This window comes from Diplotaxodon limnothrissa, linkage group LG2 (assembly GCF_057381915.1).
Source record: "Diplotaxodon limnothrissa isolate DT_005_m linkage group LG2, D_limnothrissa_male_GT1.1, whole genome shotgun sequence".
NCBI lineage: Eukaryota > Metazoa > Chordata > Actinopteri > Cichliformes > Cichlidae > Diplotaxodon > Diplotaxodon limnothrissa.
This window is the reverse complement of record NC_140597.1, coordinates 33169297-33195330: the sequence shown is the minus strand read 5'-3', so window position 1 is coordinate 33195330 and position 26034 is coordinate 33169297. Positions and strand designations below refer to the sequence as shown.

Genomic DNA, 26034 nt, shown 5'->3' with positions numbered 1-26034 from the left:
TGTGGAGCGTGTGTTTCCCTGTGCTTTTAACAGTGCGATATTGTCTCTTATCACACTCTGGCTGTAAATCAGTAGTAGTGGTGATGTCGGGTTGGGGCAGCTGTCGCGGCTCAAGTCAAGATGAAGGAAAGGATTGAAGAGAGGAAGATAGAGAGGAGGGGGGTATGGGTAAAAGGAGTTGAGGGGAGCTGCTGTCCGTGGGCCGTGGCCTCAGTCTCAGCCTGTCCTCCTCTCAGTGCTGGATGCGCCTGATGGACTGGATCTGGGGGGTCTGACAGTGGGAGCCCCAGTTCCTCCAGTGCTGGTAGTCTCCACTGTGTCTCTCACACTCCATGATGTACTGCTGGCCTCTGTAGCCAGGGTACTGGTAGCAGACAAAGCTGTGGGACAGATGGAGAGGGCAGCAGAGTCAGTTTTCAGTAGCTGCTGTCAGAATTAGGATTTAGTAATGGGAATAATATGTGCTGATGATGGATTTTAATTATTTTAAGAGTACAGTTTTATAGGCAGATGATGTTTAATGGTCACAAAATAGGGACTGCGATGAATATTTGGTTAGGGGTACCATCCCCATTTTCGTTTTTAGGGTGATACTTACGCGCCACACTGCACGTGCATGGAGCCGACTTCAGGCATCATCCATCCCATGGCCTGCAGAGAAGGGTAGTCATCACAGATCTCCACGCTGCGACCCAAGAAGTTCTCCTTCTCAAAAATGAGCATGCGACTGCTCTGGTGGGACTGAACAGGACAGAAAAATCCAAGAGTTAGGTTTGAGATTTCAGGGTTCAAAAGGAGGATGTGGTTGGACCCTGAGAGAGTCGGGGTGTACTCACGGCGCAATAGATGGGGCGCAGAGACATGAGGCGCTCCACATGGTAGGAGATGGAGCCGCTGTAAGCGTCCCAGTGGGGGTACTCTCCTCTCTCCATGATGAACTGCTGGCCCTGGAAGTCGTGGTGCTCGAAACCCACCCAGCTTCACAGAAGAGACACAGAGAGGCTGGTTTACATGATGCTCCCTTTAAGAGTTGGTCTGTAATGTAGGTTTTTGTACCGCTGATAAAATCTCGGCTCTTCTTTTCGTCTCCAAAGTGAGATTTACAGTAAAGAAACAACCTTTTTTTCAACTGCAGGTGAGCTACAATTAAAAAAAAAAACCCCACATCTTTGTATTCTTTTTACAAGAATTTTTAGTGTTTTTTTTTTAGTGTTTGGAATAGATGTGATCAAAAGAGGATTAAGTCTATATATATTTCTTTAACTCTGTGCTCGTCCACTGGGTTTTGTTTTCATCTATTTGTTATTAGTAACAAAGAGAGTTTTGAGACTTACGCTCCGCTCTCCACCCTGATGGAGCGGATGTTGTCCAGTCCGCACTCCTGGATGTTGCAGCACTCGGAGGTGAACTCCAGGCACTTGCCCTGGAAGTGCTCCTGCTCAAACACGGTCACCTGTGGAGACAGATCAAAGTGGGGAGGAGTTTAGATACTGTTGCTCCAAAGGCTATAATAAAACATTTCATATACACCTCCTCACGAGCATTTGTTTACCTTGAAGAAAGGAGCCATGCCCATTCCTGAGGTAACCAGGGGCTGGATCATTGGGGACCTTGTAGTTCTGTACATCTTTACTCCTGGATGTGTAGATGTAAAGTAAAGAACAGGAAGTTTTTGGTGAAACAGTGTCAGAGATAGTAATAATTAAAAATAATAATTTAGATAAAATAACCGGACAAAAACACGCTGGTGTTCGCGCTCACAGTAACTCCACCTCAAACTCCACCTTCTGCATCGTTTATGCTGCACAGCTACGACATTTGAAGGGTGGTCTGGCCATGAACAGCTAATTCACACTTTTAAAGCAAATATATATATATTTTTTTACAATCTGACTGACAGCAACAGAAGTGTTTCACAGGTGTCACAAAGTGCTTTTGGATTTCAGTTTCTGTGTGAAAGCACCACCTGTCTGTCGGACCCTGAGCTGAGCTGAAAGCAGAGATGCAGCCTTACCTAGAATGGCACTTTATTGGAAGAGCTCGGGAGTGGTACGCGCCTACCGCCTGCCTCGCGTAGAGCTTTCAGAGAACCTGGCGCTTCAGTTTTATATCGACGGTCGGGGAGCGCGCCTACTTCTGCGCGTTCGCGCGTACGCTTCGGACCATGCAAGCTCTCCGTTTTGACACAGTAACCATGCGCGCGCCGCCGGAGCTGCTGTGTGGCCTCTGGACGCTGTTGTCCCCCTCCAGCGTCTAGCTCAGCAGATCCTAAAGTGCTGCCGAGGCTCGGAAACAAAAGCCTCTCCAGTATGTTCGGACCCCGGTCAGCAGTCCAGCGCGTGCCCCGCGCACAAAGGGTCGGAATCGGGGCGGAAAATGTGGGGATTAACGGCGCGGCAGAGAGCCACGCATAAAGTTTTAACTGGGTCGATGTGAACGAATGTACAGAAATGGAAGGTTTACGTTTTCTCTTGTTTAATTAGTAGCATCTAATTGAAGCTGCTTAACCCTAATGATCAGGAAGTTTGACCTAAATTACCAGTCAGACAGACAAGTAAAACACAGTGTAACTGGTACCTTCCAGTTACATCCCAGTTTAAACACCTATTCATTCAAAGTCAGGCTAGATTGTGCAGCCTGTTGTTATGTTGCCAGTTGTTGTCTGTGGGACATGAAAAGGTTGTATACATCATACAGTAATTAACCTTTAAAAAGCATAAATACACATCTGACACTTTATTTAAAGGGTTATGGTTTTATAGTTTTCAGTCAGGGTTATAAAACAGCTTACACATTTTTACTCTTCATACATTCTGTTCCTACAGTCTGGGGAACTTGGTTTTATTTTAAATCACGCATTCAAGGGGAGACAGAAGACTAAACTGTCTGAAATCTAAACCTGACTACTTTTTAATTGGCCAGTCTGTGCTCCAGCTGGTGTCTGTCCTCCTCTGTCTCTGCCCATCTCCATCACCCTTGGTCCGTCCCTCTCTGATGATGCGGGGTTTCTTTTGTCTCTTGTCTCTGACCTCAGCGAGTTTGTTTCTCTTCCCATAATCCCTCTCCTATGTGCGCCAGCGTATAAAAGCGAGGGGCGCACTCCGAGCCACACACACTCTGAGTGAGGCTCGGCACAGGCATCGCACACACAGGTAAGGTACACGCTCACACGCCAGCAGGAGGTCCAGCAGCAAGTGGAAAGGGCATAGATTAGGTTTAAGCTTTCCTTTACCTTTAATTCATTTGAGTTCCTCAACAATCTCGTGGCAATACGAAAGGCTGCACTTATCACACGAATAAACAATCTCTCCCTATTTCTTCCGTTTCTCTTTCCACTCAGTAATCATGTCCAGCGGAGATAAATCCAAGACTTCCTCCCAGACTGACGGAAAGGCTGCCCAGAGCAAGAAGTCTGAGATGGGAATGATGTCCTACAAGGTGGGTGGTTCTCTCCTGTTTCAGATACAGATAACAGTGGCTACGCTGAAAAAATTCACATCACAGACCCTTACTGATGTTGTTCTGACGTATTACTTTCCTCCAGATGTACGTGTTCGACCAGGAGAACTTCCAGGGTCGCATGATCGAAATCAGCAATGAGTGCATGAATGTGTGTGAGATGGGCATGGACCGCGTGCGCTCCCTGCGTGTTGAATGTGGACCGTAAGTGTCAAATGAAATACACTTGTGTTTGTGCATCTAAGATTTAGATTGGTTGCTTCATGACGCTTCCTCGTCCGCAGCTTCGTGGGCTTCGAGCAGATGAACTTCTGCGGTGAGATGTACATCCTGGAGAAGGGAGAGTATCCCCGCTGGGACTCCTGGAGCAACTGCCAGAAGAACGATTACCTGCTGTCCTTCAGGCCCGTCAGAATGGTAAAAATCTTCTATTTCTTTAAAACGTCACTTTTTTTCCTCTTTAGACTCCCCTCTAAATAAAACCTCTGTCTCCCTCTATTTTCCCATGTGCCAGGACCCCGAGAAGCACAAGATCTGCCTGTATGAGGTTGGAGAGTTCAAGGGCCGCAAGATGGAGATCATGGACGATGACGTCCCCAGCCTGTTCTCCTATGGCTTCACCGACAGAGTGGGCAGCATCATTGTCAGCTGTGGAACGTGAGTGTCAACCATCAGTGGAGCTTAAATACCAAATTTAAAGGCCATAAAAACAAATAAATTGACATGTTTCATCTTTTTTTCCCAGCTTTGTGGGATACCAGTTCCCTGGATACCGTGGCAGCCAGTACCTGCTGGAGAAGGGCGAATACAGGCACTTCAATGAATATGGCGCCCGCCATCCTCAGTTCCAGTCTGTGAGGCGTATCCGTGACATGCAGTGGCACCAACAGGGCTGCTACACCATGGCCAGCAAGTGAGGCTCAGGGAAGGAGAGAAAGAGAAAAAGCGGAGGTGAGGGAGAGGGGCGGAGGAAGCGGGAAAGGGGGAGAGACGTCTGAGGCCTTTACCTTAGTACCTTAAGAAGGTCTTTGATCTAATGCAGTGAGGGGAAGGGTGAGGATCTATGTCTGCCCCTGACTGGAGAAAACACCTCAGTGGAAGGGCCAGCTGGACCACAAAACCATCAGACCACCCTCCATTCCTCTCTGTTTCTACTTTTCTCTTTCTCCCCTGTGGGCTGAGCTTTGCTTTCCTCCCTTTTCTTCTTTTATTTTTATTTTTAGTCCCTCGCTTCATTCCCCTCCACAGACCTCTGAGACACAGTAGAGGGAACGGAGTGTCTCTTACTGTTTTACATACACGATTCTCAGCTCAGGGTATGATGCACCATGGGAAACTGAGTCCTTAGAGCCCCCTGCTCCCTCGTCTTCCTGCCCCTGTGCATTGCACACCCTCTCTGCTGTACAGAATCCTGGCCAAGTTTTCAATAAAAAGGAAAATCTTGATTTCAAAGACGTCGTTGTTGTTACTTATTACATAGAAATCACTTAAATTAATATAAATCAATAACACATCATTTAAAAAATGGATAAAAATGTGGACAGCCGGACACTAAAAATTTTTTTTTTTCTTTATTTTAATAATGCGAGCCAGTGTTTCTTCTGTGCGATCACAGTTTTCAGTGTCAACATATGGTTGTTAAAAATTCATTGAATAAACACTGATGTTGTTTCTGGTTTGGGTTTGTTAAACCTTTGCATACTCAGCTTTAAAAACCTCCCAGTGGCACAATGCTTTGTGTTGCATAGAAAAAGAGTCAGTTGGGAAGCAGAGCAGTTTCAGACATGTGATTCTGATCATGTGACTGCTGCATTGTGCACAGGCTCTGCATAACAAGAGGTCCCATCGAAATTTCTGTTTTGAATTGAACATAAAACACAAACTCATTTCCTTTAAACTTCTTTTATATATTGTAAAACCCCCCAAACCAAAACATCTTAATAGCGATGAATCTACCAGAGTTATCACAGTTTTTTATTTTCTAGTTTTGTATTTTCTACGTAGTTATTAATTTTATTTCGTTTTGAGTTTTTGTTTTTAACTCAGTTTCTAGAGTGGATTTTCTTGTTTTGGTTTATTTTTTATTGAAAATGCTTAGTTTTAATTGTTTTTTTAATTGTTTATTTAGTATTTTCAGCATTAATTTTAGTCTTTTTAGTTGCAGGGCATATGTCAGAGGCAGGATTCAGGAAAAAGACCAAAGGTATTACAATAAAAATGCAGAACTTTTTGAAAGCAGTTTAGTAGACCTCCGGAGTCTCAATAAATGCGTCCATCAGTGACTAAGAAATACTGAAACTAAGGATCGTTTCTCTATTTTAACTAAATTTTAGCTTTTCAAGTTAACAAAAGTGTTTTAGTTAGTTTTAATTTTTCCCCAAATTTTTATATTTATTCATATTTTAATTAAAAAAAATGTTTTTTTCTACATCTAGTTTTAGTTTTTAGTTAATTCTAACCTCGCCAAGCATAAAATTCAATAAAAAATTTAAATGTTGAAATTAAAATATAATGTTCAACTGCTTTTAGTTCAAATATTGAACTAGCCAATCACATGGCAGCAACTTAATGTATTTATGCCCGTAGACATGGTCAGGACGATGTGCTGAAGTTTAAACCGAGCATCAGAATGAGGATGAAAGCTGATTTAAGTGACTTTGAATGTGGCACGGTTGTTGGTTGTTGGTGCCAGACGGGCTGATCTGAGTGTTTCAGAAACTGCTGATCTGCTGGGATTTTCCCACACAACCGTCTCTAGGGTTTACAGAAAATGCTTCAAAGAACAGGAAAGATCCAGGGAGCAGCAGTTCATTGGGAAAAAAAATCTCTTGTTGATGCCAGAGGTCAGAGGAGGCTGACCAGAGTGCTTCGGGTTAGAAGGAAAGACAACAGTAACTCGCTTAACCCTTGTGTTGTCCTCGGGATTCCCATATACTTGTTTGCCATTCGCCTACGGGTCATTTTTGACCTGAGGACAACAAAAGAGCATATCTGGGCAATCAGCCATCAGCAACAGAAGACCACACCAGGTGCCACACCAGTCAGCTGTGTGATGAGTCTACTGAAACATTTGAATGTTCAGAATTTGGCATAAACAACATGTAATAGCTGCCATCAGCCGCAATCCAAACGCTTTACAGCACGGCAGATTTTAGAGCTCAGTGTATCTTTGTTTATTACCTTAATTTCCTTAAAGATTGGTTATGTAGATTACTAATGAATACAAATATAGAAAAGTTGATCAGTTTAAAAATATATTATATCCATGTCATCCTCCTTATGTGTAGCAGTTGGTCCTTCTAGTACTTCATTGTCCATCAAACTAGTCTGGGTCTTTAATTATGTATCAGGTCATAATAATTGAACAATTTGTCCATTTTATATATGTTTTATTAATTAAAAACAGGTCTATGATTTTACAAACAAGCTTTTACACTCGAAGAACAAACACTCATATAAAAATACATCTAAAAAACTGAAAATGGTAAATGTGAAGCTGCTGATATGTTTGACATATTTATCTACTGTACATATTACACCTTTAAATTCGTACATGTGCAGTCTTTGTTAGCTACAACAGTTTTTTTGTTTCATTACTTTTTAATACAAAAATATAATTTGAGATGCATGCTCTTAAGAGCAAATGAAGGATGTCCACTACAGAGTAGTGTGATGCTTAGCCAGCAGTTGCGTAATGTCTGTCTGACACGTGGACTGGTCAGCGGGACATCATTCGCACAAACTCTGAAAGAGACGAGAAAAGAAGTGAGAGAGAAACAGAGGAGGATAAACACGATCAGTCAACTGATCCCATCAAGGCCTTCCCACACCTTCAAAGTCCACCAGGCCATCTCCGTTCAGGTCAGCGTCTTTGAGGATCTCGTTGATCTCTCTGTTAGTCACTTGTTCTCCCATCAGCTTCTTCATGGCCTCACGCAGCTCCGTTAAACTGATCTGGCCATCACCATTAGAGTCAAACTGGATACAGACAGAAAGAAACAGTCCTTTTAAGCACAATTATGAATATTCTTCAATTATTTACTTATTATATTTATTGTGTTTTGCTCATGCATTTGTGACTTTAATTACACAAAATATTAAAGTTTTATAATCTAGGAAATCTTCATTTTTAACAGAAATATTCCTCATGCATTGTTGTAGGTTTGTCGGCCACTAACATGATGAGAAAACTGCCCTGAAAGGTCAAATGACAACTAAAAACAGTGAAGGTTTCTTTCCTCTCAGACGTTTGTTTTGCACTTACTGTGTTTCTTTTTGGATTCATTTGCTGTAGCCTAACCTTCATAGCTCTCATTTCTTTATATGTGAATATATTTTAGTATTTCGGACCTGTTTGGCCTTCTATAGCAGGAAAAATGAAGGTGTCATTAAACACAGATGTGTTTGTTTTTGTTGGTTTGTGTTGTGTATCTGTATGTTTTTGCTTATTGTTTTATGTTTTATGTGACCTGCCCTGGGACATAAGGTGACGTTTAATATTTTTGCTATGAACTGACATGCTGACATCTAATGTATCTGGTAAATTGATGCACATTAACATACAGTATACTATTCAAAGGTAAAAATGAAGTGGCTCTGTTTGCTATTCCAGTGAGTGAGCATGCACAATGCCAGGATCCTGAAACGGTCTAACCTGAGTGAATCCAGCCATCATTAAACTATGCATACCTGTGATTTTTCTGCTATGAAATGTCACAATATCTGCTGTGAAAAAAGCCTACCTCCCACTTATGGTTACAAAGATCGGCCTGTCTATTTGAACCCATAATGAAGGTCTGCAAAGGAGAAATGAGCTTGACTTGTTCCATAAACAAACTGCACAGTAATAAATGATTATTTTTATCCAAGTTTCATTCCAGAAACTCCTGCGTGCTTCTATTTCTTCTTTTATATTTGAAGGGTTATGCTTAGTCTTATTTGTTTATCGTTCCCAATGGATTCTGATTTACAGGCCTCCCCCACAACTGATATTTTCATAGCAGCAAAGTCACATGCTACAATCCAATGCTGCTGTTAATAAAGTCACTACAATTAAATTTATGTTTAGGTCTTTATGTTGTAAATGACAGCATGTCTCTTGACCTCTTTGAATGCGTCTCGCAATTCTTTGACTCCGATCATGTCAGCTGTCTCTGCCAGCATCTTGGGTCCCATCAGCTCTACAAAGTCCTCAAAGTCCACTTTACCGCCACCTGAAACACACACACACACACACACACACACACACACACACACACACACACACACACACACACACACGGTTGCCATCTATTTCCACTCTGTTCTGCTGTCTCGTGTATTTTAGGCTGTTGCTGCACTCACAGATCTGCTGGCTCAGTTCAATGAGCTCCATCTCTGTGGGCATGTATCCCATAGTCCTCATACACTCGCCCAGGTCTTTGTGACTGATGTAGCCATCTTTATTCTTATCAAACTCCACAAATGCCTCACGGAGCTCTGGTAAGACACACACACACACACACACACACACACAAACACGCAAAACACGTGTTATTACTGGTAAGGCGGGTATCATATCAAATGCATGTACAGCTAAAAAAAGCGGATAAATCACCTCACCTTCGATCTCCTCTGGCCGCAGCTCTCTGTCCTGCCGTGGGGAAAGTTTTCACATATTAGCTTCATGTTTCACACAGTTATAGATTTCCCCTCACCTTGCAAACATTCATACTGAAAATATTCACAATGTTTGTTTGGCAATAAGACAATAAAAAGTAAACGCAGGCATTGAGGAGCACAATCTAAGCACACAGACATACAGCTTGTGTCACTTAACACGTGATGCTAGACAGAGCACAGATGAAAAACAGAAGCACCAAGTGAAACAAAACAGAAAAGATGAATAATGAGAGGAAATGTTAAATATTTTTTGTTATGTATAATTAGCGTCTTGACGTCTGGCCAATGTTTTTGGACAAAGATTCATTTTTTGAGAACTATGAATCACAATGATATTTATGTTCTTTTAACTCCAGGGTGTTGCACATCAATGAAATGCTGAAAATGATCCCTAAGCTGCATTAGATAGAAAGCTCCAGGGCATCTACATGGATTAAACCGTATATCTGATTATTGTATGCAGGGATTCCTGCACCATAGATTACAGTGAGTACCCAGATTACTTTTTGGAGGATGCCAGGCTGCAAACATCTAGAGACTAGGACATGTCAGAGGTTTAGTTTTAGGAATATGTCCACTGTCCGGATGTATGTGTCCGTACACTAAATATATACATTACTCAAGCTTGTGTGTGTAACCTGAATTATTATTTGATTGCATTTGTTTTGATCAAATTCTCATTTTCACACAGTAAAAGAAATCCTGACAATAAAAGTAGAGCAAAGCAACGTTGTGGCTAGCATTCCTTCCAGCAAGAATCCCCAAGCGTTCCCAGAAGTGTTGCACTTCCACTTTGATGTGAAGTTTTCTATTCCAGTTGCCCCTGTTTGGGCAGTCTATTATTTCTCCTAATCCAATTAAAAAAACATCCACTAAAAAGGTTTAGACCATTATTTTATTTTATTTTTGTCTTCACCTATATGAAGTGAAGCAAAGGCCACAGGTCATCAGTGTGATTGTTTCACAGTTCACACAAAGGCCTGCATCCTTTCTTTACCAAGGGCACGTACAAGCTCCACAAGGCCAGTCAATGATTTTCCAATGATCTCTCAGTGATTGACCCCTTTAAGCTTGCCCGTTGCCTGGGGATTTTAATTGTCTGACCCGAGCCACTAATGCAGGGGGGGATGACACAGCTGGTAAAGAGCAGGAGGGTCAGCCACGATGTGGGGATGAAAATGAATCGACACAAGTGGAAAAAGTTGCACTTTGGCTGTGGTAGGACACAGTGTGCACACTTCTGTGACTTCCTGTTACATACGAGCGTCCTAGCAAAGCCCTGTTTAAGGAAGATGCAGGCCGGGCCCACGATGTTGTGCAGCATGTTGCAGTTCTTCACCAGCGCACCGAGGGACTCCTTGAACGGTTTATCCTCTACATCCAAATCCTCATCTCCCTCCAGCTGCTGGCTCATTGCCCTCACCTTACGATGGAAGCGCCAGTGTATCACCCGCTTTGGAAGCAGATCAGGGTGTTAAACCACCAAACTTACTGTCCGTCACACCAAATGTGCGACTGATCAAGCAAGTCAATATCTTTTCAGAGGCAAAGTAAGACCCCTGCTTTTCTACAGTCAAACGTTGGAAAGGCAATAAGCCAGAACTATAGGATAGATACAGCTGCTCATTATTGCAGGAGGCCCTCATCAGCCTCAGTCCTCACTGTGAGAAACCAGTTTGATTTGAAAATAATCTATAAGTCTCAATCCTGCTGCTGCAGCTTCAAGCTGCTGAAACTAGCTGATGTGAGTTTGCTAATTCTCTAGTGTAAAGACTGACAGCTTAACTACACGTCAGTAAGTAACACGGCTACAATAGTAGGAAGCAGTGAACATTACAAGTAACAGTAAAAAAAAGCTAAATAAATAAATATGGCAATCATGGATCTAAAATCACTATTAAAATAAATGCAAGCATTGATAAGCTCATCATATATATATATATATATATATATATATATATATATATATATATATATATATATATATATATATATATATATATATATATGGATTTTGTATTTATTTATCCTTTAAAATGCATAAATAATCTTGAAAAAAGTATGACAAATTAATTTTAATTATTAAATGGAGGATAATTAAAAAATAAGGAATAAATGAACAAAAACTTATTTTCTAAAACAAGTGTGGACAGTAAATAAAAAGGACAAATAAATACAGATCCAAATACAAAGAATATACATTTTTGTAAAATTAATTTATATGTTTTAAAATTTTAATCTAGTCTTACTTTAATCTATTATTTTGATCTCTTTAATTTGCACGTTTCGATTTTCTGCACACAAACAGTGTGTCCTTAAATAGCACTTTAAGTGATGCAGTCTGTATACTAAGCTTTCCTGTAACTACCATAAAAGGAAACAGTTTCACTGGTGGAAAAAAAAAGGAAAGCGTTAGAATTTCGACAATATATTTTTTCCTGTTTTCTTAATTTACATGCAATCGTTAAAATGATACAGTGAGACAACATCCAAAGAAAGCTGCGGTTGTCACGGAGGCAAAAAGCTTCAGTCAGCGAGTGCAAGCAAGAGGATTAAGCTGCAGTGAGTTCGAATCTAACAAAGAGGAGATAAAGTACACTTACCTTCTTCATTTTATCGTTCAGAGATGGTTTGTTCCCCATTACCAGACCTCCCCTGTCACTTTTCTATGTTCCTATTTCCCTGCGCTCTTCTTCTGTGGACTTCTAAAGTCAAGTTCAAGCTCACAAGCTAAAAAATCCCTCTGAGTTTCCCATTCTGGTTAATAGTCATCATATTGGATAAAACAGAGATGGAAAAAGAGGAACGGCCCTCATCCATTCATGGTCATCTCCACTGACCCAAACCAAACTGAACACGTTACCAAATGATCTTCCCAAAACAAAAACAAACTGGATGACTGAGCAGAAGTGGAGCGCACTGAACACAGCTCGCTTATGTGTCACTCCACAGAAACAGCATCACTCTCGGCTCTTCACGCGGTGCTTTTAATCCCCCCCTCATTCCTCTCTGTCACTCGGTCTTCCCTCCCCCCTTTCTCTCTCTCTGTCTCATGTCAACATGTTGCACGAGCATTCAAATGACTTCATCTACAGTGTGAAGAGTTTTAAAGGGAGAATTAAGAGGACACGAATGGAGCGGGATTAATCCATGCCCTTTCAGATTAAAGAGGAAAGGGTGATAGAGAGAGAAAAAAGGGAAGAGAATACATTAAAGACATTCAAAGGAAGAAACGGAAACAGACATACTTTTCTCATGTGGATAAACAAGAATCTAAATATTTTAACTTGGCCTGGAAATAGAGCATGCACTATTTGAAACCATAAATATTAAAAACAAGATATAAAACAAATTCTTGGCTAAAGATGAATATCAGAGGTGAAGAACACCAGAGGGTTTTATTACTTTAGATGTCTTAAGGCTTGGACTTTTTGTGGATTACATATCACTGCATGTGTGCACTATGTGGTATTAAAGAACACATGATGTAAAATGAATGTAAATATGATGATGTTTGTCACATCAGGTTGACCTCTTGTTGCCAGTAGGAGTGCTATAGCTGTTACCTAATATCAACGTCAGGCTGGGACAAACTGGACAGTGTACGCTCACTGGCCTCTTTATTAGGCACACGGTTTCAGCTTCTCATTAACACAACATTTAATCAGCCAATCACATGGCATCAACTCAATAGGTTTAGGCATGCAGAGATGGTCGAGGCGACCTGATGAAATTCAAACTGAGCATTGGAATGAGGAAGAAAGGTGATGTTAGTGACTTGGAATGTGGTATGGTTGTTGGTGCTGACGTATTGGGGTTTTTGGATTTTCCCACACAACCATTTCTAGAGTTTACAGAGAATGATCCAACAAAGAGAAAATATCCAGCGAGTTCAGTGCTCTGGGGCAAATTGCCTTGTTGATGTAATACCCACTCGTCATTTCTTGAATGTGGCAGAGTTCACTATACTTAAATGACCTCCACAGTCACCGGATAAAACAATGTATGTCAAACATGTGGCATTCAACACATGCAATAAATGCAAAAGGTGCTTCTATATGATGTTCTTCTTTTGGCTTCTCCCTTTAGGCATCACCACAGTGGATCATCTGCCTCCATCTCACTCTGTCCCTAGCATCCTCCTCTATCTCACCAACCCTCTGCATGTCCTCTGCATTTTATTTACAACAATAAAAGAATCTTTATTTATTACATTTGTTGTTATTTATTATTATTTTATATTTATGATTTATTTATGATGTTTTAGAGTGTGATCCCCTTCTATCAGTGGTCATTTGTACATGTAGCATGAGGGCTAATGCAAAACATAACATGTACGTTTTCATTGCTTTGTCATGTATGTTTAAAACATGTCCAAGCTATTAAGGGTCCCTGTGACACTCAGTTCATGGGCCCCAAAGATCACAAAAATGGGTACAAAGTGTACAAAGTGTACCAAATGTAAAATGTGAAAGTGAAAAAATGAAACCTGCTAAAGTAACAAAAGAAAAACTGAGTGTTTGCGTTTTTGAAAAATATAAGAAGTTGACTTAGCTGTGATTTGTGAAGTATTTTCCAACAAGTATTAGATGTGTTTTTCAATTATGTGGTAATTAAATTAGAAACCAATGGAAAAATACAACAAGTGAGCTGTAATGCTTCACAAAATGACAGCTTATGCAACTCACAGTGAGACCCTGGTGGCGTTCAAGTGTGTCAGCTCACGTCGAACTGAAAAGCACAATGAACTTCAATTTGAACTTCAGCTCTTACATCCATGGACTACTTTGGCTGAGCTGTCAGTTATAATGGCATAAAGTTAAAATCTCAAGTGGAGGTTATGAGAGCAATGCTAAGTGGTCATCTGAGCTTTTACAAAGCATCTGCCGGCAAATCTCTCCAAAAGCAGATTTGGCATGCTGCTTACTACAGTGCATCCATACGGCTCGTGTGTGTGTGCTTCTGTGTGTGTCACTCATCTTTCTGTTTAGTCACATTGTGGGGACTCTTTTAATTTTAGATTTTAGGGTGACGACTAAGGATCAGGAAAAAGAGATTCATAGGGTGTGTGTGTGTGTGTGTGTGTGTGTGTGTGTGTGTGTGTGTGTGTGTGTGTGTGTGTGTGTGTGTGTGTGTGTGTGTGTAAAACACTGCAGGAGGTAGATTTAACTCATCCAGTTTTGGCTCTTGCTGTTCATTCTCCAAATTTGTCTCTCTTGTACTTTTCCGTACTAAATCATACACCCAGTTAGCAGTTTATTATTAGCTATTAGTTGCCCTAATTGATACATACAGTGTGGGGTGGAGAAAATTATAGAAACAGCAGTGGATACATCTACAAGCGTACAGTTGAATGAAATACTACTCTCAGTCAGCAACAAGAAAACATGAACATAGAACACTAGAGCACAATCAGTGTGTGCAGAGAGAGTTCTTAAACTCATTAGCTAAAACTAATGGCAACTCTGCATGCATGCGTTGTCTATTGCAATAAGCTCCAGTGACCACTAGAGGCCACCTTAGGACCGGTCTAACATCAGTATCACTTGCCAGCTGCAGCAGTGGATGTCTGGGAGAGTACCAACTTTTTATTTGTTTGTTTATTTTTTAGGAGATACTTTAGGCAGATTAAGCAGTCATATATTAGAAATGGAAATCTAGATTTCTAGTTTTCCTTTTTTTTCTGCAATAAGACTCTTATTGTGATTGATAAACACGGAATGCCAACACTGGAATTAACGAGTTTGCAGCTTAAGAACGCTTTTGTGGCATGAAGATAGATCACTTCTCTCAAAGAGCTTTCATGTGATTTGATAGAAACAGATTATTTTATTTTACAAAGGTACATGAGGGAGTCACTACAGGAGATGTTTGGGATGTAAAGCTTTTCATCAAAGTGGTGGTCACATGAAAACTGTTTAACACAGTTGCGTGTTTTATACACGTTTCTGTGCAGTGGTTCTTATAATATATAATATATCTTAAAAAAACACACCAGTTGTTCTGGGTTCTACAGGGAAAAAACAACAAAAAAGGGAGTTTTTCTTCCCACTTTAGCTAAGTGTTTGCTTAAAGGAGGTCGTCTGATTGTTGTTGTTTTTTTTAATCGATTATAGGGTCTTTTCCTTTATAATATAATGCACCTTTAGGTGGTTGTTGTTGTGATTTGGCTCCTTAATAAGTCAAAATAATAAAATGTGACAAAAATATTAGACGTCATTTATTTTTTAATTGAAAGATCCAGTTTTACACATCTGTGAGGACATGTGGACAGTCGGTATCAGAAGTCTGATAAACACATATCATGTTCTTCATTTACCTCATTCAACTGTGCAAAGATCTACTGAGTTTTAATTAAATAAATATGCAGAAATATTCAAACTTTTAAAGGGTTCACTAACTTTCAAGCACTGCTGCAACTCCTCTAACTGGAGCCCAAGCATCACTTTATAGTGCAGATGTGCTGTGATTTTTCTTGCAAAGCTTTCAGTGCAAGACTTTCTGTATTTTTGATTTGTACCTACAAATCAAAATTAATTTGCAATAAATTAATAATTAACTGTCATTTCTAAGTTTTACATTTTTAGCTGTCTGAGATGGAAAACATATTTCCGAAAGTACCAACCTTGTACAGACTATTAGTATTAGTACAAATTAGTACAAACCTTGAGTAGAGTATATACAATTCAACCTCCAAACTTACATACATTCATTTAATAGATAAATATGAGTATCAGCTTTTCAGCACATAATATTAGCAGATTAATCACTTCTTTCTGTGAGCTCCAGCATGATTCACTCTATTGGCTGCACATTGAAACAAAACTTAACACCAGTAATTGCAACTGAAGACACCATTAAATCTGATTAACTACCAGGTTGGGTCTCTCTTACTGATGGTTATAATTAATCACGTAAATGAGATGGTCTTGAGAACTGGGCGCACACACACACACACACACACACACACACACACACACACACACACACACACACACACACTGTTCCTGGGTCCTGAATACTCTTTAGTTGCTCTTCTCAGGACATCAGCGCTCAGCGACTGTCATGCTTGCAGTCTGTGGTTAATTTGAATGCACACACACTTTTAACTTAACACACCGTGCATATGTGCGTGTGTGCTGTGTGTATGATAGAGATGTGCCATACTCAGGTAATGTGACTCTGTCTTTTGTTTTGGACTCAACATACTCTTGATCTCTGATGTGAGTGTGATCTGGTGTCAGGTGTACATCAGCAGGTTTCCAGAAATGAGAGCTGTCGAGACACCGGGAAACACTAGAAGAGACAGAACAGACAGAAAGTGAAGAAAGGAGGGAAGGAAGAATGGATAGAAGGAAGGAAGGGATGAAAAAAGGAAGGAAGGAAGTATAGTTGTAGAGCTCCCTTAAGACTTAAGACTGTCTAAAATAGAGGCCAGTGCAGAAGTCTATTAAGCCTGCCTCATTTCTAATGGCCAGCAGAGGGAGACTGCTTTGGTTCCAAAATGAAGTCAACAGCATTGTAAGTTTAGACGATAAAACCTGCAGCTCGCTTGGTCTGTGCCCTCATTGAAAACTTTCTGATGAGTTTATCATCTCACTTGGAAAGTTCAAGTGCATGATGTTTCTTATTAGAGCCAAAACATCAATGTCAATAAAGCGGTGTGTGCTCGTTGTCACAGAATGCCGTGTCCCTTCGTTTGTGATTCACCCTTCCCATGTGGCGGCTAGCTTTAAAAAAAGCTGACAGGATGATAATGATGAAGTCAAAGTTTCAAAAATGTGACTTCACTAACTATTACTATGGTGTAACCATCTTTTATATACAATTCATGCTTCAGACGCATTCATAGTGCAGGAAATGTTTGGTTTAAAGTGAGGATGCTGCACCGTGTGCACATGGTCCTCACTCGCTCACATGAAATCATTGGACTGTCACCTGCTTTGTTCTCACATGGGCTGGATTACATCACATGAACTTCATACTAGAACGCCGGCAGGTTAAACGTCAGTTAACGTTCAATTTGTGCTGCGCTGCATGCAGAGCAACTTTCTGCAACCATTTGCATATTTTAGGCATGCTTTTATAAGCAGATGCTTTCATGTATTGTTATCAAATTCATGTTGAACATATCGTCGTGTTGATGGATAGTTGTTATTCGGTTAGTGAGGGGGAAATTACTCTTACTTGGGGTTTGTTCACATAATTCATTTAGAAATTCAGTTTCTGACCAAGATCACATTCATGTGACCAAGGGCCCGATGGTGCACTCACTCACAGCTCTTAAAGCTGCTCCTTCAACACTGGTGTTAAAATTTCAGGTTATTTTATGTAAGCAAGTGTGATCTGAGGCTATATTACATATTGTTGCACTTGAGTACTCAAGCTTCTCTTCTCTCCGATTTTGCTGGCTGCTTTCTCCCACTCACTTGCTGCTCTCTCTTAATTTGGATCACTTGCATCACCACTGACATCACTTTTTTTTTTTTTTTTTTTTACATTGCTTTCCTGTTTCTAACCTCAGCCCCACTCATCGTCACCCTCCTCAGAGTTTGCTGACGCGATCAGGTGGACATGACTCTTTCTACATGTCAAGAAAAAAAGAAAATACTGACTGACTCACAAGCCATGCTTGAAATCAGCAGCAGGAAGCGGGTAGGGATTTAACTTCGGTGTAATCCCTTCTGATTTTATTTTCACACACAAACCGCTGTCTCACACCGCGAGCCCACGCGTCTGGCCCTCGGGTTACAGCGCTGTAATGGTGTGGCCTATCGTGCCGTGTCATGTGTCACCTCTTAGCATGTGATTGATGGGATGTGATGCGATATGGAGCTGATAGAATGGCTGCAGCGATAGGGTGTCCATCAGATCTCTGGCTGACTTTACTGGTATCTATTACGGATTACACTTTGGTAATGTTTCCCAAAGTAGAGCTTAAATCCTCTCAAACTCACGCTATCATCCTTCTACTCATTGCGCTTTGCAGCTCTGGCTTTTTCCACGAGGGTTAAACTACAAGGCAAAATGGTTAATGTTCACCTTGCCGTTGTGAATTTAGCTTTGTGTCTTTCTGAACTGCCAGATCAAAGAGAGCAGGGCTGCGAGAGAGACCGCTACTTTACAAAAGCTGGACCACAGCCACCCTTTAAATTTGAAGTGAAGGCTTAGGCTTAGGGTTTCTGTGAAGCCAGACATTCAATCAGCCAGAGAACTTGATGCACATGCACACACATTTATTCACTCACACACACTCTAACACACACACACACACACACACACGGTAACAAAAGTGTCAGACATACATACAAGAACGCACACATACACGTCCACTGCAGAGTATGAAACAGATGAGCTTCACACACATACACACTCCTACCTGTCCAAACACCGAGTCCACTATGGGCAGCAGGTCGACGGGCTCCTCTTCCTTCTCCTTCTCTCTCCTCCGCGGTCCCTCCATCAACTCCTCCAGCTGTTCCTCCAGCGCTTCGCTGTCCTCACCCGCCTCTGCTGCCGTCATCGGGGGTAATTTGGATTTTTGATTGCGAGCAGCAGCTTGAGCGTCTCCGCCACCCCCGCCCTGGTCGTTGGTTCGCTTCTTTTGCTTCTCCACCTTCTTCTTGATAGCAGCCTGCACCTGTGGGAAGGCAGGGGTGGAGGAGAGTAGAACAGTGCACTCAAACTTATATCAATATAAAGCATGACCGATACTACTGAGACTGTAGATGAAATACAGTGCCACAGCGCTCACTGCCTGAAACGTGAGATGTTTAGTTTATAACATTTGCTCTAGGAAGATGTGACATGAACATACTTTGTAAGGAAGATGCCAAAATAAGAACAATACACAACTTGCAGAAGTCGAAATGTTATGAAATGCATGCATTATAAAAATCTTTTTAAAAAGATCATTTTTAACCTATTACATAGAAATCCTTTAACCCATTTACAGTAATCCAGTTTGTTTTAAAACTTTAATAAGTTGTCACATATGGGTAACATGTGTTTTCCACAAGAAATCAACAGTTCATCTTTTGTATCAATGACTCTTATCATTCTTTCGGCAAAACAAAACTTCAGCATGCACAATATAAAATGTGATATAGGCACACAGCATGTAAGGATGCACACACACACACACACACATACACAGACACAATTATATATATATCTATCTGCACCCACTCACCTGTTTTGCGCTCCTCTCTGGTGGCGCGCTCATCGCTCCAGCGGCTCCCCCGGGTGCCGGCTCTCGAATGATCATGAACATCTCGGTGTCACGGGCTAACACACACACTCTCTCTCTTCGTCGCTCGCCCTCCCCCTCCCTCCCCCTCTCGCTTCCCTCTCCCCTGCTCTCCTCTCCTCTGCTCTAGCTCTTTATGTCTTAAGTGTAATAAAACTCCCCCTCCCACCACAAAAAAAAGTCAGCTTGGACCGATTTCTTTTCTTAAACTCTGAAAAATGTGTTAAAAATTCAGTCCCCTTCACGCAGTGATTGCAGCTGTCTCTTTGTCCCGGGAAACACAAAAGGAGTTAAAATGCTACGGCTCAAATGTTCTCCTGCTTCCTCCTTTCCTTCCAAGTATTTCCTCCAGTTCTTTTCCTCAGAGTTTCATCAAGCTTCTGTCCATCTCTCTCAGGTGAGGAGGTTTTTATCATCAGCTGCTGTCTTGGCTCCGGGATTGAGTTCCAGCACCTCTGCCCCCACTTGCTATCTCCAGATAATTTAGGTGACACTCTATACCTCCCGAACTTTAGCTCCCTCGCGTTTTCTACCTGTAGTGCGTTGACCTCTCTCTCTCCTTCTCTTCCTCCCCTTTTTCCACCTTTTCCCCTTCATCACAGGTAAACTTCCCTCCTCTCTGCCGGGTTCTCTACCTCAAACACAGGCTTTATAAAAACCTGCCTTTCCTTCCCTATAATTCCCGTAATCTCGTTATTCTCTCGTGTTTTCCCGGTCGTTTACACTCATCTTTTCCCATCTTATCTCAATCTTTTTCCCAGAATCCTTCTTCCCCCCATCTTTTTCTCTTTCTTATCACCATCATTTCCCCCTGACAATAATCCTCGTCGCTCCCTGTGCTTCTCCTTCTTCTCGTCTCTTTCTCCCAATCTATCTGCCCTCAATCCCCTTGTCACATTTGAAGCCTTTGTTGTAAAACAAATTGGATGTTTTTCTGCAGTGCCCAGGTCAGCTATTCATTTAGAAACAGTGAGAGATAGAAAGAGATGAAGAGTTGCAAAAAAACAAACAAAAAAAAACCAACCTCAGCAGCCATACGATGATGAAAGGCTTTCAGTGAGCAATAACACATCACCTCAGGGAAACCTGCACGCATAATCTCATCCACCAAGCATGGCTGAGCCCACACACGTGCATGCACAGGTGAACATGTAACCACTGACCCCTATTTTTAGACACGAATGTTCTCATAAGCATGTAATGTTGTGCTTTTCAGCTCGCTAGAAACAACTCCATAGCCTTTTGGTGTTCTAAAGCAACTAATTCCACTAAAAGCATCATCTTTCTATAAATAAAACCCATCAATCAACCCCATCCATTTCACTAGCAGCTTTGAGCTGATGATGCATCTCACTCCCCCCCCCCCCCCCCTCATTTTGTTCCTAACTGCCTCCCCTGAAAGCTCCCTCCATCGCCGCTCTGCCCCTCGCATCTCCAGTTAACCTCCGATAGTGTGCGTTCTCCAGACGCGCTGATAATGTATAGCTTCACTTCTCTCCAGTTCCTAATGAGGTTTCCATTAATCATCTTAACCCTGTCTTTCGGCTGTCTTTCTTTAGCCCCTCTCCTCATTGATTATTGATAAGATGGAGAGACAAATTCTTGAGTGGAGGCAGAAAAGAGATCCATTACAGAAAAGCCAAGTTACACGACTGAGGGTTAAAAATAGCGGCTCATATTTTGGGAACAGACCCGTCATCTGATCGAGGAAAGATGAAGAATGAATGGACGAGATGGAAAGAGAAATTAGAGGTTAGGGAAAAAAATGTGTGTGTGTGTGTGTGTGTGTGTGTGTGTGTGTGTGTGTGTGTGTGTGTGTGTGTGTGTGTGTGTGTGTGTGTGTGTGTGTGTTTGTTCATTTTCTTTCATCTCAGGCTTATCTGACCTTAAAGAAACTCAAAGATGTGATGAATGGCAGTGGGAGGGCCAGCTGAGCAATAATGTAGACGTGAAGGCTTGTGTTACTGCGTGTCGATCAGCCTGTAATAATATCTAATTACAGATCAGAACAGTTAGAGAAGAGAAGGGTTCGACTGAAGGCTGTACGTAGCCCTGACAGGTCAGTCCCACAGTCTGTGAGTAATGTATGCAGATGACACACAGAGATTAAACAGGCAGAACAGGTACGTTTTATTCAGGTCAGACTAATTCTCATTACTTATTTGGTCGTAATGGTAGTCACAGATTACCGAATTGCTCAACTGGCAGGAGAGGACTCATTAACCTTGCTTAACTGCAGAGTGAAAGAAGAACACAGAGCGTATCTGTGACAGGTAAACACCAAACTCAACCACGGGTAGGATACAGGTAATCAACTGATTAACACAATGTTGTGACTCAAATGTTCAGCTTTTGTTGAGCTTGTGTCAAAAATGACGTTTGTTTCCACTGGTTGAGGGTTGTTGTGTTATATTGTGATACATGTTAAATGAAATCTCTCTGACGCATCATCAGCAACAAAGAAATAATCACAATAAAGTCCACAAAGGTTTTTATATCAGAAACTATTGACTGTCTTTTTATTCATTCACTTTTATTTCATTTAGCTTTCTTCTCCAGTGAGTTTTCATCCTTGCTTTAATGTTTTGAAGTTTCAGTGTTCGTTTTTTTTTATCATAATGTAATACTGAAGAATATAACACTGTGTAAAAGCTTGAATTACTGTCCTTAAAGACATTGAGAAAATTGGGCCAAAAAACCATCTACAGCAGATGAACTGTAGATGCAGATGACACAGGACCAGAGAGATGCTTCTGGACCTTCAAATGATTGTTAGCAATATGTACGGAGGAGATCAGGAGAGCAGGGTAACAGTAAATATCTATAGCAGACATGAACACTTCTGCAACATTTTACCAAGTGGGTCACATGAGAAACTGTACTTTTGCACTGGTGCAGCCCTCCACAACAGTCCCAGTTTCTCATGGTGCCCCTTGGTCAAATTAATTGTCGTTCTGGTTTACAGCCACCCATAAAGCACATCGTTGGCTCTGTCGTGGTTTTCAGGTTTCAGAGATCTTGTGAAAATTGATGGAACGATAAACATGGAAAAGTCAGAAGACGTCAGATTTTGTTCGACCATGCAGTCCCATCTTGACCTGCATATAACTGAAGCAGTGTGGGATCATCCCAACAGAGAACAACACAAAAATCCAGTCAACATCCGAAGAAGAGCTCTGAATGTCCTTCACGAAGCCTGGAGAACTATTCCTGAATACTACTTTGAATACTAAGAAATTACAACAAGGCTGGCCTACTACAGTTCAGGCTGTGTTAGAAAATAAAGATTTTTATGACATAAGTTGACTTTCAATCTTGTTAGAACTGTATAAACTTGGTTTTTCCTTCTTCTTCATTAAATTCCCAAATTCCTAGAAAAATATAAACAATCAAGGGGTGGCTCAAGACTTTTGCACAGCACTGTATTTCAGTGGCAGTGTTTAAAGTTACACATTATAACACATCACTTCTTAAAAACAACGGACTCACATTCATACCGGCACCTTCAGATGACAACCATCTTTCCTATACAGTCTGTGGATAGTTCTTGATATTTAAGTTTATGTTTTACCACTTGCAGCATATTTCTAATTTGTCTGAGCTGATCATTTTTAAAATCTTCATCTAACAGCTTCCAGTGGGTCGCATTTTCATGAGGGTGGCATTCATATGTTGCACAAAAATGCTTTAAAGTTGCTTCATTCGAAGTTAGCTTTGGCTGCCCTCTGCTGGTACTACATGTGCAATCAAAGTTAATTATACCCTAAAACTCTCATGTCAGCTATCTAGACCAGGGGTCAGCAACCTTTAACACCGAAAGAGCCATTTGGACCTGGTTTTCCACGCAAAAGAAAACACTGGGTATTTGACATTTTAGATGTCAAATACTTTTTGACATCTAAAATGAAGATAACACTGTATATATTGTTTTTTACCTTTATGCCTTGTTTGAACAACTAAGGTGTGTTGCTTATGAAATCCTTGAAGTGCTACAGAGAAAATTACATTTTATTTATGTAAGTAACACATTTTGAACTCTTAAAGAAATATAACAAAAGGAAAGACACCCAGCTGAACTAAAATGATCCATGTAGCAAACAAAAACTGTTATATCGCCTTTGGGCTTTTGGAGCCTTGACCTGACTTTTAAAAAATAATTGGAAAAAAAGCACTATGCTGCTAAAAAATGAAAAATAGATATTTGCAAAATTCTGCCTAAATATGTATTTTACCTGGTTAATATGTGTAGCGGGGTGTGGTCTGCAGCGCCGCTGCAGGGGAGGCGGACGCACCTGAGCGGACCCGCAATCACGCCTCGCCGCCTTTACGTCTGTGCTGTTGTGTTGGTATGCGTAAGGCTGTGAGCTAGTGATGGCCAAATGAAGCTTTCCGAAGCACTGAAGCTTGTATTGAAAAACGGTTCATTACTCGAAGCTTTTCAACACAGTCCTCTCCGGTGACATCTGGTGGTGAAAATTTTGAAGAGCAGCTTGAATCTGCAAAATAAAACGGACTGCTCAATTATCACTGCTCACTCAAGAGTGGAGTTCTCTCTGATATTGGGCCACCGTTCCGTTGCTTTGAACATGTAATTGGTTTTGTTTTCTCGATTGGGGGGCTGAAAAAAATGTAATGCGTATTTGCGTAATACATTTTGATCAATAAACTTTCCCTATTTAAACATGCACTATGGTGTGGCCTTTCTTTGCTCATAACTCCTTGATGTTGGTAAATACAATAAGTGAGCAATATATATAATATACATATGATAATGCACAGCACATTATGGAGTATGCCCCTGCTGTGAAGTCCTGCCTCCATCTACTTGTCGTTTAATCACTGGACAGCTGGACAGGTTCATACAAAATATTAGATGAGGCCAATTGTCCTATACATATTTTTGACCTAGGGGTGGGATTGATTGTGAACTGGAAAGGGAAAATGCTTAGGAAGCTGAGTACGGCTGCATCGTCACTGATTTGTAGAATCATTTTGATTCGATACAGGATCCGATTCAATTTGATTGGAATCTGGAAAGTTTTGCCTCAGTCAGAAATATTACAATTCTGGTCATGTATCAGTATATATCCATAATTTCGTATCTATTAAAAGAAAGCTGACACATGTGAGACTTAATTAGAGATGTAAACAGAGAGTTATGAAACCTGCAGCTGCAGAAGCCAGCGAAAAAAAAAAGAGGCAAACACAGCGCGGACCCGACGACACACCAAAATCTGACTCTGACGCGTCGGGTCCGCGCTCTGTGTTTACGTTTGTATGCAGAATCCGTAAACCTGCTCGCAGTTACTGTTTTAGCTGTATGGTGTTTGACGACATGTTGTGAGGTTTAACCTGAGATGCTGGCGTTTCAGGCATAATAACGTTAATTTACAAATCGACACGGGATTTTAATGAATCAATATCACTTTATTCAATTTAGCATGGATTGTAATCAGAAAAGCGATAATCAAAACCCACCCCTAATCAAGAACTTGCAAAGTAAAAACATGATCTATGTAAGGTAGCCCTTTTGTTATTTACATTTAAAAAGAGGATTAGTGTTACTGTGCGCTGGCTGAGTCTGTTTCTTTTCTTAGAAATAGTTTCTCCTGCCCTGGAGAAAATCCACTTGCATGGAACAGAAGAGGCTGTGGAGTGCAGGAACTACACTGTAAGTTGGTAGATATGCAGGTATCCCTGGGTCCTGCAGACTATCACCTAAAAACAATAAACAAAATGATTTTCTAAACTGTGTAGCAATGTAATGTACGTATAGTGTCAAATACATTTTTGTAGTCTTCATTAGCTTTAATTCACATGGAAGTGTTCCTAAAGTCATATGCTGTAATGATATTTACATTATGAAAACATGATTTTGGACATTTCAAGTTTTTCACTTCGGCAGATAAAATGAATTGAGCAAAATCAACTCAAAATATTCCCACACGCCAGAACGTCCTCTCTTCCTCGCTGGCTCCATATCTGTCAGTGGAATGATCACCTCGTCGCTATCTGTCACCATCAACACACTCCACGAATCCCGTGGATGATTCACTTCCTTATATCCGTTTGAATCAGGTACCGAAGCAGTTACGTGCGTAATGAAGCTTCGGACGTCACTGGTCACGTGACTTTTGCCAAACGAAGCAAGCCTCGACACAGTGCTTCTGAACCAGTGTGTTGTTTTTTTCGACACACGCTCCGGAGCGTCAGCTTCAAGCGGGCCATCACTACTGTGAGCTGAAAAGCTACAGCCTGCTGTATGTGTCAGCAACCGTGTGTGAAAAGTGGTCAATAAAGACATGCTGAAAAGCATGTTCATGCAAACATCGTCGGGTCTGCCGTGATATGTTTACAATAGGACTTCTGCTCCTGAACCTCTGCGCACAGCGTCTGCAAATCGGGGCTGTACGAAGTCACTTTCATCTTTACGCAGGACTGTAAGCTGTCATCTGTGAGGCGTGAGCGGCGTTTGTTTTTAACATAGCACACGGTGGAGAATAGCTGCTGACATCATGTGGATCCGAAGATCCATAATTGACCTACCTGGGGTTGAAAGTCTCGATAGATGCACGGCGTTTCGGCGGGTATACCGGCTTCCACGAGTGTGACGCTTATTTTGAGCGATGAAAAAAATAATAGAATATAATTTTATTTTTATATTT

At 41.2% G+C, this 26034-nt stretch overlaps 3 protein-coding genes across 4 annotated transcripts; 1 reads left to right on the top strand and 2 right to left on the bottom strand.

The window, feature by feature from the left end:
• Nucleotides 1-232: 232 nt before the first annotated feature.
• LOC146638899 (beta-crystallin A1-like) lies at nt 233-1627 on the bottom strand. Its single transcript, XM_085371529.1, has 5 exons — nt 1553-1627; nt 1335-1453; nt 837-978; nt 599-741; nt 233-380 (listed from the first exon to the last, which is right to left on the bottom strand). The coding sequence occupies exons 1-5, from the start codon at nt 1625-1627 to the stop codon at nt 233-235; spliced, it is 627 nt and encodes a 208-aa protein (XP_085227655.1).
• A 1718-nt stretch (nt 1628-3345) lies between these two features.
• On the top strand, nt 3346-4376 carry crybb1l1 (crystallin, beta B1, like 1). The gene is made up of 5 exons (XM_085371520.1): nt 3346-3438; nt 3545-3663; nt 3744-3876; nt 3974-4116; nt 4205-4376. The coding sequence occupies exons 1-5, from the start codon at nt 3346-3348 to the stop codon at nt 4374-4376; spliced, it is 660 nt and encodes a 219-aa protein (XP_085227646.1).
• Nucleotides 4377-7177: 2801 nt separating this feature from the next.
• LOC146638897 (calcium-binding protein 5-like) lies at nt 7178-19393 on the bottom strand. 2 transcript variants are annotated; one of them, XM_085371505.1, is made up of 8 exons: nt 19313-19345; nt 18500-18760; nt 10382-10573; nt 9061-9091; nt 8803-8937; nt 8563-8672; nt 7290-7437; nt 7178-7203 (listed from the first exon to the last, which is right to left on the bottom strand). In XM_085371505.1, the coding sequence occupies exons 1-8, from the start codon at nt 19343-19345 to the stop codon at nt 7178-7180; spliced, it is 936 nt and encodes a 311-aa protein (XP_085227631.1). The 2 variants fall into 2 exon arrangements, with proteins under 2 accessions (XP_085227631.1, XP_085227639.1); XM_085371513.1 differs by lacking the exon at nt 10382-10573 and having other exon boundaries at nt 19313-19393.
• Between the last annotated feature and the right edge of the window lie 6641 nt (nt 19394-26034).

Excerpts from the sequence above, each read along its gene's own strand:
- LOC146638897 (XM_085371505.1), bottom strand. The coding sequence starts at position 19,345 with ATGAGCGCGCCACCAGAGAGGAGCGCAAAACAG. Across the intron at positions 8,938-9,060 it reads GCGGCCAGAGGAGATCGAAG|AGCTCCGTGAGGCATTTGTG; the intron begins GTGAGGTGATTT and ends GTGTCTTACCAG. Across the intron at positions 7,438-8,562 it reads TGCGAGACGCATTCAAAGAG|TTTGACTCTAATGGTGATGG; the intron begins GTCAAGAGACAT and ends GTCTGTATCCAG.
- crybb1l1 (XM_085371520.1), top strand. The coding sequence starts at position 3,346 with ATGTCCAGCGGAGATAAATCCAAGACTTCCTCCCAGACTGACGGAAAG. Across the intron at positions 3,664-3,743 it reads CTGCGTGTTGAATGTGGACC|CTTCGTGGGCTTCGAGCAGA; the intron begins GTAAGTGTCAAA and ends CCTCGTCCGCAG. Across the intron at positions 3,877-3,973 it reads CCTTCAGGCCCGTCAGAATG|GACCCCGAGAAGCACAAGAT; the intron begins GTAAAAATCTTC and ends CCCATGTGCCAG.
- LOC146638899 (XM_085371529.1), bottom strand. The coding sequence starts at position 1,627 with ATGTACAGAACTACAAGGTCCCCAATGATCCAGCCCCTGGTTACCTCA. Across the intron at positions 742-836 it reads TGCGCCCCATCTATTGCGCC|TCCCACCAGAGCAGTCGCAT; the intron begins GTGAGTACACCC and ends TGTCCTGTTCAG. Across the intron at positions 381-598 it reads ATGCACGTGCAGTGTGGCGC|CTTTGTCTGCTACCAGTACC; the intron begins GTAAGTATCACC and ends TCTGTCCCACAG.